A 14732-nucleotide genomic window follows, 5' to 3' on the forward strand; every position below is an offset into this window, starting at 1 on the left:
CCTTGGGAGAAACTATCCCATGGAGTGGGACGGCGAAATACCTAGGGGTTACCCTAGACCGCAGGCTCACCTGGGAGCATCACATCCGTGATGTGAAAGGGAGAGCAATAGGACGCCTTCGCTCCCTGTATCCGCTGCTAAACCCGCAGTCGTCATTGCCACCGCAATACGGCATCACGCTTTACCTAACATTGGTTCGCCCATTATTAGAGTATGCGACCGTGGTCTGGGGGAAAGCCGCAGATGCTCACATTGTGACTCTGCAGCGGATACAGAACCGCGCCCTGAAGACTGCTATGCATCTTCCGAGGCGCTTCTCGACGCGCCAACTCCACGAGGACACCGGGATCCTGCCTCTTCGAGACAGGTTTCACGCCATCGCCAGGAAGTTCTACGAGAAGACGGGACGCTCCCGCAACTGGCTCATCCGTGGACTGGGCCAACAACCTCATCACAGGCCAACCACGCGTTGGCCTGACCTGCTGAGTGATTAAGTTTTACTAATCCCTCAACAGAGTGCGCGAACTTTGCTGCGTATGGGCCTTCGCAGCCGGTGCCTGGTACATACACTAATGCTGATTGCTTTTCATCGACGACGAAGGCTGGAATTTGCACGCCAATACCTCAACTGGACGTCGAGTGAGAGGTGACAGGTGGTCTTTTCAGATGACTCACGTTTTATGCTCCATCGGACAGATGTTCGTTGGCGTACACGGCGTCACAATTGTCGGAAGGGTCCAGGCCGGACTGCATTCCCTGAATGGTCTCATCAATTTTGAAGGCACAATGGATCACCATAAGTAACCATTTATCCTTGGGTACCATGTCCATCCCTACATGCAGTTTGTTTTTTCCTCGGCACGATGGCATCTGCCAACAGAACAATGCAACGTGTCACACAACTCGCAGTTCAAAATGGCTCAAATGGCTCTGAGCACTATGGGACTTAACATCTGAGGTCATCAGTCCCCTAGAACTTAGAACTACTTAAACCAAACTAACCTAAGTACATCACACACATCCGTGCCCGAGGCAGAATTCGAACCTGAGACCGTAGTGGTCGCGCTGTTCCAGACTGAAGGGTCTAGAACCGCTCGGCCACACTGGCCGGCCAGCTTGCAGTGTACATGGGTGGTTTGAAGAGTTTACCTATTCTCCTGGACACCAAAGTACAGCGATTTAAACCCAGTCGAGAATCTATGGGACCATCTCGATCCGTTTGTCCTCACGATGGATCCTCAACCGAGAAACCTAGCACATCTGACCACGGCACTAGAGACGGCAGGGCTCCACATCTCTGTCTGTACCTCCCTGAACCTCAACTCAGCGCTGCAAAAGGCGTTACTCAGGCTTTTGACAGGTGGTCGCCCTTACTGTGACTGAGCCATTTATTAATAGAACACAATTGTTAAGTCAGAAAGATAGTACTTGAGAAATAGATTTTTCAGGGTCAGCCAAAATATTCAGATTTGTGCTATGATAACTCAACGGATGACTGGGCAAAATACTTCCTCTGATGTTGTTAGTAGTGATGAGTAGTTTTATTCAGTGGTGTCTTTAGGGCTGAACAGAAGATGTTCAGAAAATGGGGCTCTACAAGAGGGTCTTTTAGGATTATGTATGGCACTATAATGATAATAGCATGTATTTTGCGAATGTAGTATTAAATTCAGTCACAGTAGCTAGCGCTTCGAAGGTTGCATTTGTGTCACATTTAATGCAACAATGCATGTACTTAATTACTTCTTAGCGGTCCATTTTTTGTAGGCACATTCAAGCTTGTATTGCCTTGCAATTTGTATAAAGAGCCAAGCCAGCCACATGCAACCATTAGAAGCTGATGCATATTAGCGTTCGACCGAAGCAACCGATTCTAGGAGGGCACTTTCATCATCCTATCTGGTCACTAGCGTGGAAGAAGTGTTTGCGTGCCGGTACTAATTACCAGATTGCTTATAAACAGCCTAGGTTAAACGCCGACGCTCCACAGAGTACGGCGTGTACTAAGGCAGCGGTGAGCAAACATCGAAAATTGCTCTCATGGGCAGACTACGCTTTGAATATACGCACTGGTTTTGCAAACAGGAAAGCAAAGCGATGGGGTTTTCCATCGAGGTTTGCACTGATGTTATCTGAAAGCGACGAGACAGACATTTATTCTCGGCAGAGAACGAGAACATGAATTGTTTAATACACCTTCCACTACTTACAATTATGGAGGTTCATTTTCATTTTAATCTAGCTGCCGTCAGTGATTAGCAATAATTTTCATAAAAGCGTTACATAACGTAATTATTAAAATAAAGAAAATGCTGGTGAAACCTTTCGAGGATATTGACGATTCGGTTCCCCACAGATGTGATCTTAACAAAAATTCATTCCTGAGGGATACATAGCTGTAGATTCACTAGTGTAAGTTTTTTGCGCAAACAGTGCGCAGTACATTCTGCCCGACGCATGTTCATCAACAAATATGAGTCTCGGTTCGAAATCGCACTTAAGGGTTTTAGAAAATGAAGAAAAAAAAATTATTGGCGTTAAGAACACGAGTTCAGTTTCGTATAAGGAGGTTTCGGAATATGAGCTGGTTGTCATGGAGAAGGTCAATTCCTTCCTGATAAGTAGTTAAATTTGAACTCAGTATCTACTATCATTTTTCAGAACTGTAACATCATGAAGCAAACATGCAAATCATAAGAAACACAAGGACGGTACTGAGCTGCGTATGTCTTCAGTAACTGTAAATATACAACAGTAGTTCGACCTACAGCTGAGTAGTTTTCTGAACCTCGTGTTACGTGCACGTATAGAGGGCTGTATACGGTATGTGAACTTCGAATGTCATTATAAAATGAAACTTTCACTTGGCTCATATGAACTTACATATTAGATTAAAACTGCATTCTGGAAAATCTGTGCTGCCTGTGGCGAGCAGCTTCTAACCTCTGGGGTATTAAAGCACGCCTCACGAATCGCATGGCAGTACCGCTCTCCTAGTTTACCACATTGCTAGAGGGATGTTTAGAGCCACACGTGACGCGTGCTCAGATGACCGAACATTGTCTATGATGTAGAAAGAGGAATGTTCCGACCATGTTCTTGCACACATTTGCAGTTTCTCAAGAAAGTTCATGTGCACCATGGTTTTCCAACTGTATCAACATCAACATCCATTTCTACATCCACACTCCGCAAGCTACCTCACGGCTGTGGTAGAGGGCACTTGTAGTACCACAAGCATCACTTTGCTGTTCCATTCGCGATTGGTGTGTACCAACTTTCAGTCATCTCTCTGATGTTCCTGTTGTGGTCATTTTGCGATATGTATGTGGGAAAATGTAATACGTTGCTTACCTCTACACTCTCGGAATATTAATAGCAAACATCTCCGTGATGTACAAGGCTCTCTTGTGGCGTCTGCCGCTGGATGAGAGATTACTGGAAAGCTTATTCCATCCAAAATTTCGCAAAACTGTATTCTGACAGTAGCGGTTTTCACTGTGCAATAATATACATGTAAAGAAAGAAGCACTTTGTTCAATCACAGAAAATACCCTAGTGATCATTACAAAGCTAAAATATGATACCACTAGATGAGAACCTGGTGTTGCCTGGGTATTCTCTTACTCCAATCTGCTACTAGTCCGTCTCCTGTTTCCCCCTCTCTCTTTCCACCTCCACCTTCACCCCGTCTCTGTCCATCTCCACCACCCATCTCCTCTTACCCCTCTCTCTGTTCGACTGCTCCTTTCCCCTCTCTCTATCTGCTCCTTCCCCCTCTAATTTCATCTCCTCCTCCTCTCCTCTCTTTGTCCATCTCTTCCTCCCCCCGTCTGTCGTTCCCTCCTCCACTCTCCTGGTCATCTCCTCCTCTTTCCTTCCTCTGTCTATTTCCCTCTCTTTCCTCCCTCTAGCTATCTCCTCCTCCCCCCTTCTATCTCCACGTTCTCGCCCTCACCCCAATAACGTTCTGATAGTTCTAACCCCCACGATTATTTCTTTCTAGATCATAACTAATACGTGTACAAAATTTGGTTGAAATCGTTCCAGAGGTTTAGGATGAGCTTTTTACACGTGGCATTGTCCGCGTACGTACCCATCAAATATATTTCAAGTCTATTTACCATATTCCACACGTATTTGTACACATATTTCACCTGTATCTCTACCGAATTTCACTCTGTAATTACACTTTCACGCAGCTCAGTGTTTACGAGCTGAACTATACATTGTACAATGATATAATTTTGCAGGTGCATCCTGTAGTGTACATGGCAGCTACCTGCAAAATTTGTTGTGAGTAGAGTTTGTAATAAAGAAGTAATAATTTAAAACGTCACGCATCAGTTTTTCGCGCTTATCAGTATGTGGTGTCATATCTCCCGAACTATGTGTTCTACAATTATATAATTCTGCACGCACTTTCAGTGGTGTATGTGAATACTATCTGCACAGTATGTCGTCAGTAGAGATAGTAGCAAAGAAGTAATGAATGAAAACTTCATGCCTGATGCGGCTGTTTTACTGTATGAACAGCGAAAATTCCGTAAGTGATAAACTTTGTCCTTTCATCATTTTGTAGGGGTTGTCAGCGAGAAAGTAATTCTTAAAAGTTTCAGATTATGTGCAAAGTTTGTTTCAAGTCACTGAGTGCTCTCATTCTCAAATACTGGATGCATAAAGTTTGCAAATTCGATCCACACTTCCTTGGGGAACGCCGGATATTACTTCTGTTTTACTTGATGACTCTCCGTCTATTACTACGAACTGTGACCTTTCTGACAGGAAATCACGAATCCAGTCGCACAACTGAAGTAATATTCCATAGACACGCAGTTTGGTGAGAAGACACTTATGAGCAACTGTGTCGAAAGCCTTCTGGAACTCTAAAAATATGAAATCAATTTGACATCCCCTGTCGATAGCTCTCATTACTTCATGAGTATAAAGAGCTAGTTGTGTTTTGCAAGAACGATATTTTCTGAATCCGTGCTAAATATGTGTCAATAAGTCGTTTTCTTCGAGGTACTTCATAATGTTCGAATACAGTATATGTTCCAAAACCCAACCGCAAATCGACGTTAGTGAAATGGGCCTGTAACTCAGAGGATTACTCCTACTTCCGTTTTTGGGTATTGGCGTGAGTTGAGCAATTTTCCAGTCTTTAGGTACGAATCTTTCTGTGTGCGAGAGGTTGTATATAACTGCTAAATATTGAGCTATTGTATCAGCATACTCTGAAAGAAACCTGACTGGTATACAATCTGGACCGGAGGCTTTGCCTTTATTAAGTGATTTAAGCTGCTATGCTACACCGAGGATGTCTACTTCTATGTTTCTCATCTTGGCAGTTGTTCTTGATAGGAATTCAGGAATGTTTATTTCGTCTTCTTTCGTGTAGGACTTTTGGAAAACCGTGTTTAATAACTCTGCTTTAGTGGCACTGACATCAGTGACTTCACCGTTGTTATCACGCAGTGAAGCTATTGATTGCGTCTTGCGACTGGTATGCTTTATGTATGACCAGAATCTCTTTGGGTTTTCTGCCAGATTTCGAGACAGAATTTCGTTGTGGAAATTATTAAAAGCATCTCGCATTGAAGTACGCGCTATATTTCGAACTTCTGTAAAACTTTGTCAATCTTGGGGATTTTGCGTTCTTTTAAATTTGGCATGCTTTTTTCGATGCTCCTGCAACAGCGATATGACCCGTTCTGTGTACCATGGGGGATAAGTACCATCACTTATTAATTTATGTAGTATATATCTCAACTGCCGTCGCAACTATCTCTTTGAAATAATTCCACATCTTTTCCACGCTTACGTGATCAGATCGGAAGGAGTGGAGACTGTCTCTTAAAAAGGCGTTAAGAGCATTTTTATCAGCTTTTTTAAATAGATGTACTTTGCGTTTCTTTTTGATGGTTGTATGTGTTACGGTATTCAGCCTAGCAGCAACTGCCTTGTGGTCGCTAATCCCTGTATTCGTCATGATACTCCCTATTTGTTCAGGATTATTTTCTGCTAAGAGGTCAAGTATGCTTTCGCAACCATTTGTGCTTCCAGTGGGCTCATGAACTAATTGTTCAAAGTAATTTTCTGAGAAAGCATTCAGTACAATTTCGGATGACGTTTTATGCCTGCCGCCGGATTTAAACGTATAATTTTTCCAGCATATCGAGGGTAGATTAAAGTCACCACCGACTATAATTGTATGATCGGGGTACTTATTTGAAATGAGACTCAAGTTTTCTTTGAACCGTTCAGCAACTATATCTTCTGAGTCGAGGGGTCGGCAAAACAATCCAATTAATAGTTTAGTCCGATTGTCAAGTATAGCCTCTACCCATACTATTTCGCAGGAAATATCTAATTCAATTTCACTACAAGGTAAACTACTTCTGACAGCAATAAATACTCCTCTACCAACTGTATTTAATCTATCCTTTCTGAACACTGTTAGGTAGTTTCGGCTGAATTTATTTCCGACTTTAGCGAGCTTTCCGTGCCTGTAACTACACTCCTGGAAATGGAAAAAAGAACACATTGACACCGGTGTGTCAGACCCACCATACTTGCTCCGGACACTGCGAGAGGGCTGTACAAGCAATGATCACACTCACGGCACAGCGGACACACCAGGAACCGCGGTGTTGGCCGTCGAATGGCGCTAGCTGCGCAGCATTTGTGCACCGCCGCCGTCAGTGTCAGCCAGTTTGCCGTGGCATACGGAGCTCCATCGCAGTCTTTAACACTGGTAGCATGCCGCGACAGCGTGGATGTGAACCGTATGTGCAGTTGACGGACTTTGAGCGAGGGCGTATAGTGGGCATGCGGGAGGCCGGGTGGACGTACCGCCGAATTGCTCAACACGTGGGGCGTGAGGTCTCCACAGTACATCGATGTTGTCGCCAGTGGTCGGCGGCAGGTGCACGTGCCCGTCGACCTGGGACCGGACCGCAGCGACGCACGGATGCACGCCAAGACCGTAGGATCCTACGCAGTGCCATAGGGGACCGCACCGCCACTTCCCAGCAAATTAGGGACACTGTTGCTCCTGGGGTATCGGCGAGGACCATTCGCAACCGTCTCCATGAAGCTGGGCCACGGTCCCGCACACCGTTAGGCCGTCTTCCGCTCACGCCCCAACATCGTGCAGCCCGCCTCCAGTGGTGTCGCGACAGGCGTGAATGGAGGGACGAATGGAGACGTGTCGTCTTCAGCGATGAGAGTCGCTTCTGCCTTGGTGCCAATGATGATCGTATGCGTGTTTGGCGCCGTGCAGGTGAGCGCCACAATCAGGACTGCATACGACCGAGGCACACAGGGCCAACACCCGGCATCATGGTGTGGGGAGCGATCTCCTACACTGGCCGTACACCACTGGTGATCGTCGAGGGGACACTGAATAGTGCACGGTACATCCAAACCGTCATCGAACCCATCGTTCTACCATTCCTAGACCGGCAAGGGAACTTGCTGTTACAACAGGACAATGCACGTCCGCATGTATCCCGTGCCACCCAACGTGCTCTAGAAGGTGTAAGTCAACTACCCTGGCCAGCAAGATCTCCGGATCTGTCCCCCATTGAGCATGTTTGGGACTGGATGAAGCGTCGTCTCACGCGGTCTGCACGTCCAGCACGAACGCTGGTCCAACTGAGGCGCCAGGTGGAAATGGCATGGCAAGCCGTTCCACAGGACTACATCCAGCATCTCTACGATCGTCTCCATGGGAGAATAGCAGCCTGCATTGCTGCGAAAGGTGGATATACACTGTACTAGTGCCGACATTGTGCATGCTCTGTTGCCTGTGTCTATGTGCCTGTGGTTCTGTCAGTGTGATCATGTGATGTATCTGACCCCAGGAATGTGTCAATAAAGTTTCCCCTTCCTGGGACAATGAATTCATGGTGTTCTTATTTCAATTTCCAGGAGTGTATTTGAGCTTCAGTGCTTTCTATTAGGGCTTGGAGGTCTGATTCCTTCCCAACGCAGCTAAGACAATTTACAACTACAATACTGATCGTTTATACAACTACCTTACTGTGTTTTACCTGCCCCCTTTTAGACGGACGCTCTTTCTGTGGTTTTCAGAAACCCTCTAACCTAAAAAACCGCCCAGTCCCTTCCACACAGCCCTCGCTATCCGTGTAGCCGCTTCCTGTGTGTGATGGACTCCTGACCTATTAAGCGGAACCCGGAAACCCACCATCCGATGGCGCAAGTCTAGAAATCTGCAGCCTACACGGTCTCAGAACTGCCTGAGCCTCTTATTCAGACCCTCCACTCGGCTCTGCACCAAAGGACCACTGTCGGTTCTGTCGACGATGCCACAGATGGTGAGCTCCGCCTTAATCTCGCAAGCAAGACTGGCAGTCTTTACCATTTCCGCTAGCCACCCGAAACCAGAGGGAATCTCCTCCAGTCCAAAGCGACACACGTCACTGGTACCGACATGGGCCACCACGTGCTGTGCTGCACCCTGTACTCTTCAAGGCATCCGGAAGCACCATTTCCACATCCGAAATAACTCCCCTCGGTATACACACGGAGTGCACACTGGATTCCTTCCCCTCCTTGCATGTTCCTAAGGGGCCCCATTACGCGCCTAGCTTTGGAGCTCCCAACTACCAGCAAACCACCCCCTCCCCCCTCTGTGAATGCCCAAACCTTGCAGGCCGAGAAGCTTCCTCTGGAACAGGGTGGATGACTGCATCTGGCTCAGAGACTTCGTTAGCCGCATATAACGCCCGAAACCTGTTCGGCAAACGAATCGGGGAGGCCCTATGATCGGCCCCTCGGAAAGTCTTTCGCTGCCTGCCAGACTTTGGAATGATCTCCTACTCGACCGCGGGTGAGGGCTCAACCTCGGTGCAGGCAATACCCGGCGCGGCCACAGCAGCGGACCGATCGGGGGACAAGTGGGTCTTGCTCGACGTCCCTCGCATTCCCGAGTCTGGCACCCCACAGTGATGCCCCTTAGCATAAGCCTCAAGCTGTGTGACGGAAGCCAACACTGCCTGTAGTTGTGAGTGAAGGGGCATCAACTCAGCTCGCATCTGTACACAGCAATCACAGTGACTATCCATTTCTGAAGTAGCTCCTGTTTGAAACTCGTAAAAGCATGTAATAAACGAACAGTGTACTAGCCTTATTAGCAGCAGGAACTGGAGCGGCTCTGTCACTGACGGTCTAACCAACACTGAGCTGTTCTAGGCAAAACAAACAAAAGCCTGTACGAAATAAGGGTCGATACAAGGGTCGATAGCAACGGCGGTACTCTATGCTACACTGTTACTACAATAAAAGGTTGTTCCCAGTAAGCACTCAAACACACAAGAAATTACAAAAATATACTAGTAACTATACAGGCAACCGAAAATAAGTCGCTCCTGTTTGAAGCTCCTAAAAATATATAATAAACGAACGGTGTACTCGCCTTATTAGCAGCAGGAACTCGAGAAGCTCTGTCAGTGACGTTCTTCTGACACCTCTATAAATTGAGGTATCAAGGCTTCTGCGAACCGTATGTTGTAATACTGAAGCACATGCAAAATTTTTGTGCAAGTTAAATCCGGTCTGACGTCTGAAATTAATTTTGCGTTATTTCTGTTTCACATTAGTAAACTAACAAAATTTTACTGACCTATAAAATTCTTTTCATATGAGTGACATGGCCTGCTGTGGCAGGCAGACGAAGGGAACCAGCGGAAAAATGCTGCTATTGGAGCGAATATGTTCCTATTTATTATTAAAAAGATTGACTGAAAAGAGTGGTACCAGCTGCCTCGTTCTATCTTCAACAGTATCTTTAAAAAAAATTCGAAAATTTTGGCGTGCGAACGTATTCGCGCTTTTTTATGCTCAGAGAGAAGGAGATAGTGTGGGAAAAAAAGAGAGAAAAGTAATAAATACTGGACGATACTAGACGGCGGTTGTGGTATAGGAAGAGCGAAGGAGACACTGGCAGTGTGAGAGAGGAGAGGAACAAACTGGCTGTGTAACATACTTGAGGGTGACAGAAAAATTTTAGGAAAAGAGACAGTTCCAGTGGGAGAGGAATCAAGAAAAGGAGAAAATGGACATTGGTGAGAGCTAGAGATAACGACAGACAATGTGTATGACAATGACAACGAAGAAGAGAGAGACAGTGACAGTGAGAAGAGGCAGCAGAAGTGAGAAGGAATGAATGAGACAGTAGCAGTAAGACTGAGTAAGCGGGAGACATTGACAGTGAGAAGAGACAGCAGTAGCAGGAGAGAACAAAAAAGACAGTGTCTGTGAGGAAGGAGGCAGTGACAGAGACAGAGACAAAGACATCATGACAATGAGTTGGGCTGGATGAGTGAGAGAATGGGGTAGTGAGAGTGGACGGGTATGAGCGACTTACAGCGATGGACTAGTGGTTGTGAGCGAGTTACAGTTAGGGGAGCTAGTGGCAGTGAGAGGTCAGTTGCACGTTAAAAACAGAACGAATACGTAAGCAAGCCAAAATTTTTCAGAGCTTTTTTAAGTGTTCTGGAAGGTAGAATGAGGCAGGTCATATCTCAATTTTCATTCAGAGGTTTTTAAACAGAATAATATTTGCCTTTTTCGGGTTCCTATAGGAGCAGTTTTCCGCTGTTATTTACTGCTTGCGACGGGGCGGTAAAATAATAAAGAAATGCGGTTGGAGCGTTCACACGAATGTGCATATACAAATATTGGTTAAAATATGTTATTGCAAATTTTTGGCTCTCACGTAAGTCTCAGGGGATGATTTCCACACTTGGTGCATTAGTACACTTCCACACCCGCGCATTTGTTATAGTTTTTGAATTAATTATTCACTCAGACATAAGTACAATTTATGCTAGGCAACAAAAATTAGGCGATTATTATACTAAAATCAGTTTTCACGACACAGTTCAATCACTATTTATTAGCATTGTTCTTTTCTTTCACACAATGAAATTAGCACTGGTGAGACGGTTTACAGTTTTAATTTAATAATAATTAGACTCCGAGCCCCCAATAGCAGTAATGTAGGCTGCTATAAACGAAAATTATTCAAATAATTCGAACAGAACCACAAGTCCCACTGTCCTCTTTGTTCTAGAAGTTTTGGGGCGAAATCACAGTTAGCCACATGTTCACTTACGACGATGTATACCTCGTAAAATCGTACTCACATAAATAATCGTAGCACTTCCAGTTCACCATACATATACTTGCACACTTGCACCATTACACAATACTCTTTGTCGAAATAAATCGGCGTGAAAAAGAATTCTCAAAGGACCACATGGGCCACCATCAAGTCGGCCTTGCTCGCCACCCACCCTCCAAAACGACTGCCCAACGACTGACCCCTGGCCAAGATGGCCGCTCGCTTATATAGGCTCGGACGTCAACCCCCTTCTTATGCAAGTACCAATCTCACCAGTTAGGGTTGCAAATAATGATACATATATCCCTCGACAGAAATAAGTGCACCACCAGAACCACGCTAAGAAGTACATCTTATTTATCACTTTACATTAACTTCTAGGGTTATTCTATCGCCCGTAAATTAAGTTTTAGTTTTTGCAAAATTTCGCCACTTACCGCAAATTTGTTTGTTGACATCTGTGCTGCAAAGTTTTAACATAGAACTGCATGTAGCACCGTTTTTAGACGTAATCTATAGTGATATACACATTGCGCTGCTCACAATCTTCATTTCTATAATAATTAATTAATTGTGGGCGATAACTGTTAATAATAATTTGCAAACAATGAAAACTATTGCAAGTTAAGTGTATAGTATAACTTAACTAGTTTAAAATACGTGTTATCCCCCAAAATATTATATAGTGCCATTCTTTTCGGCATGAATTTTCTATTGAATTTTATACACTATTTCCCGTTATACTTTGTTTATTGCTCTTTACGAGCTTAATTATTTATGAATCTTAACATATGACTACGGCACTCGATCCGCTATGACGAAACGTTTTTAATGAGTGCTCACTCATCCCTGTAAGTTTTTATTTACTGTTTTTATTAATCTTTCAGTGTTCGTGATATTAACCGATTTTGAGGTTACTATAACTTTTGCGTCTCGTGACTTGAAATAAAGATCGATCTTTCAGAAGGTGCATACAGGGCGTTACAAAAAGGTACGGCCAAACTTTCAGGAAACATTCTTCACACACAAATAAAGAAAAGATGTTATGTGGACATGTTAGAGCTCATTTTAGTTTCGTCAGTATGTACTGTACTTCCTCGATTCACAGCCAGTTCGCCCAATTGAAGGAAGGTAATGTTGACTTCGGTGCTTGTGTTGACATGCGACTCATTGCTCTACAGTACTAGCATCAAGCACATCAATACGTAGCATCAACAGGTTAGTGTTCATCACGAACGAGGTTTTGCAGTCAGTGCAATGTTTACAAATGCGGAGTTGGCAGATGTCCATGGATTAGCACGGGGCAATAGATGTGGCGCGGTACGTTTGTATCGAGACAGATTTCCAGAACGAAGGTGTCCCGACAGGAAGACGTTTGAAGCAACTGATCGGCGTCTTAGGGAGCACGGAACATTCCAGCCTATGACTCGCGACTGGGGAAGACCTAGAACGACGAGGACACCTGCAATGGACGAGCCAATTCTTCGTGCAGTTGACGATAACCCTAATGTCAGCGTCAGAGAAGTTGCTGCTGTAGAAGGTGACGTTGACCACGTCACTGTATGGAGAGTGCTACGGGAGAACCAATTGTTTCCGTACCATGTACAGCGTGTGCAGGCTCTATCAGCAGCTGATTGGCCTCCACGGGTACACTTCTGCGAATGGTTCATCCAACAATGTGTCAATCCTCATTTCAGTGCAAATGTTCTCTTTACGGATGAGGCTTCATTCCAACGTGATCAAACTGTAAATTTTCACAATCAACATGTGTGGGCTGACGAGAATCCGCACGCAATTGTGCAATCACGTCATCAACACACAGATTTTCTGTGAACGTTTGGGCAGGCATTGTTGGTGATGTCTTGATTGGGCCCCATGTTCTTCCACCTACGCTCAATGGAGCACGTTATCATGATTTCATTCGGGATACTCTACCTGTGCTGCTAGAACATGTGCCTTTACAAGTTCGACACAACATGTGGTTCATGCACGATGGAGCTCCTGCAATTTCAGTCGAAGTGTTCGTACGCTTCTCAACAACAAATTCGGTGACCGATGGATTGGTAGAGGCGGACCAATTCCATGGCCTCCACGCTCTCCTGACCTCAACCCTCTTGACTTTCATTTATGGGGGCATTTGAAAGCTCTTGTCTACGCAACCCCGGTACCAAATGTAGAAACTCTTCGTGCTCGTATTGTGGACGGCTGTGATACAATACTCCATTCTCCAGGGCTGCATCAGCGCATCAGGGATTCCATGCGACGGAGGGTTGATGCATGTATCCTCGCTAACGGAGGCCATTTGGAACATTTCCTGTAACAAAGTGCTTGAAGTCACGCTGGTACGTTCTGTTGCTGTGTGTTTCCATTCCATGATTAATGTGATTTGCAGAGAAGTAATCAAATGAGCTCTAACATGGAAAGTAAGCGTTTCCGGACACATGTCCAAATAACTTATTTTCTTTCTTTGTGTGTGAGGAATGTTTCCGGAAAGTTTGGCCGTACCTTTTTGTAACACCCTGTATTGCTGACCACAATCCACTGCCGCATCGGCCTTCACCGTAAGTTACATAGTTTTCGCGTAATGCGCGGAAAACCAAACAATACCCCAAGCTGCAGGCCACGTGGCCCCCGGCGACCGTTGCAAAATCTTGAGCGGGCGCGTCATGCGCTTCCGCGAATCGCGCACTGTGTAGCGCGTTCGCTTTCCACAAAGCAGTCCTCGCATACTAGAAATATTCATCTAGTAACGGGGGTTTGTACCGTCACGTGCTCTATAATTGAAGGCTTAATGCCGACCGACATCGCGGGTCTGACAGCGGCTGGCGGCGTGTTGCAGGGAACCCGCTGGACTGCGGCTGCGAGTCGCGCGAGCTGCTGCTGTGGCTGGACGAGCACCCCAAGCTGGAGATGGCGCTGGCGGCGGAGCACGAGTGTTCGGCGCCCGCGGAAGTGTCCGGCCTGTCTCTGGCCGACCCGGAGCTGCGGCGGCGCTGCGTGGCTCCCACCGTGCGCCACGTGTGGGCGCGGCCCGTCACCGCCACCTCGCTGCTCGTCACCTGGCACAGCGACAACTCGTCGCGCTCCGCCGGCTTCCGCGTCACGCTGCGCCCCCTCGACCGCAAGGATACCGTAAGAGCACTCCGTAACCTAGCTAAATCTATCTAGCTTTACTGCGGGCCAACCTGCTCAGATACGAGGCGTACTCATAAAGTCTGATCTATAGCCTCGGAAAGTTCGAGCTGCGACCGTAAAAGACAATTCAACGAGGGTAATCCTGTAAGATGGCAAGAACTATGCCCCTTACATGAAGTCATTAAAGATCACCTAACTCACGTTGAGCGAACAGTAGGGCGGAATAAAAATGACTGACAAGGCACAATGCATCTTGTAGAGGGTATAGTATGGACGTATTGGAATATTTAATGTCGGGTGATGGTCTTAAAGTAATTCACACGACATGAAAACTTTGTGGAAATGCGTCGATTTACTGGAGGCTAGTTTATCCCAGGTGTAATGGTACTTGAATTATGTAACCATTACGGCACCTCACCTGAACCTCTCGATACCAGTAATATCC

General features: G+C 45.8%; 1 protein-coding gene across 1 annotated transcript in view; it reads left to right on the forward strand.

Moving 5' to 3' along the window:
• LOC126184391 (protein artichoke-like) overlaps positions 1–14320 on the forward strand; it is a 290384-nt gene extending 276064 nt beyond the window's left edge. The window contains exon 2 of the mRNA XM_049926775.1: positions 13992–14320. Within this exon, the coding sequence (XP_049782732.1) occupies positions 13992–14320 (329 nt within the window). The remainder of the gene's footprint in view (positions 1–13991) is intronic.
• Positions 14321–14732: the final 412 nt, after the last annotated feature.

This window comes from Schistocerca cancellata, chromosome 4, assembly GCF_023864275.1.
Source record: "Schistocerca cancellata isolate TAMUIC-IGC-003103 chromosome 4, iqSchCanc2.1, whole genome shotgun sequence".
In the NCBI taxonomy this organism is placed as follows: domain Eukaryota; kingdom Metazoa; phylum Arthropoda; class Insecta; order Orthoptera; family Acrididae; genus Schistocerca; species Schistocerca cancellata.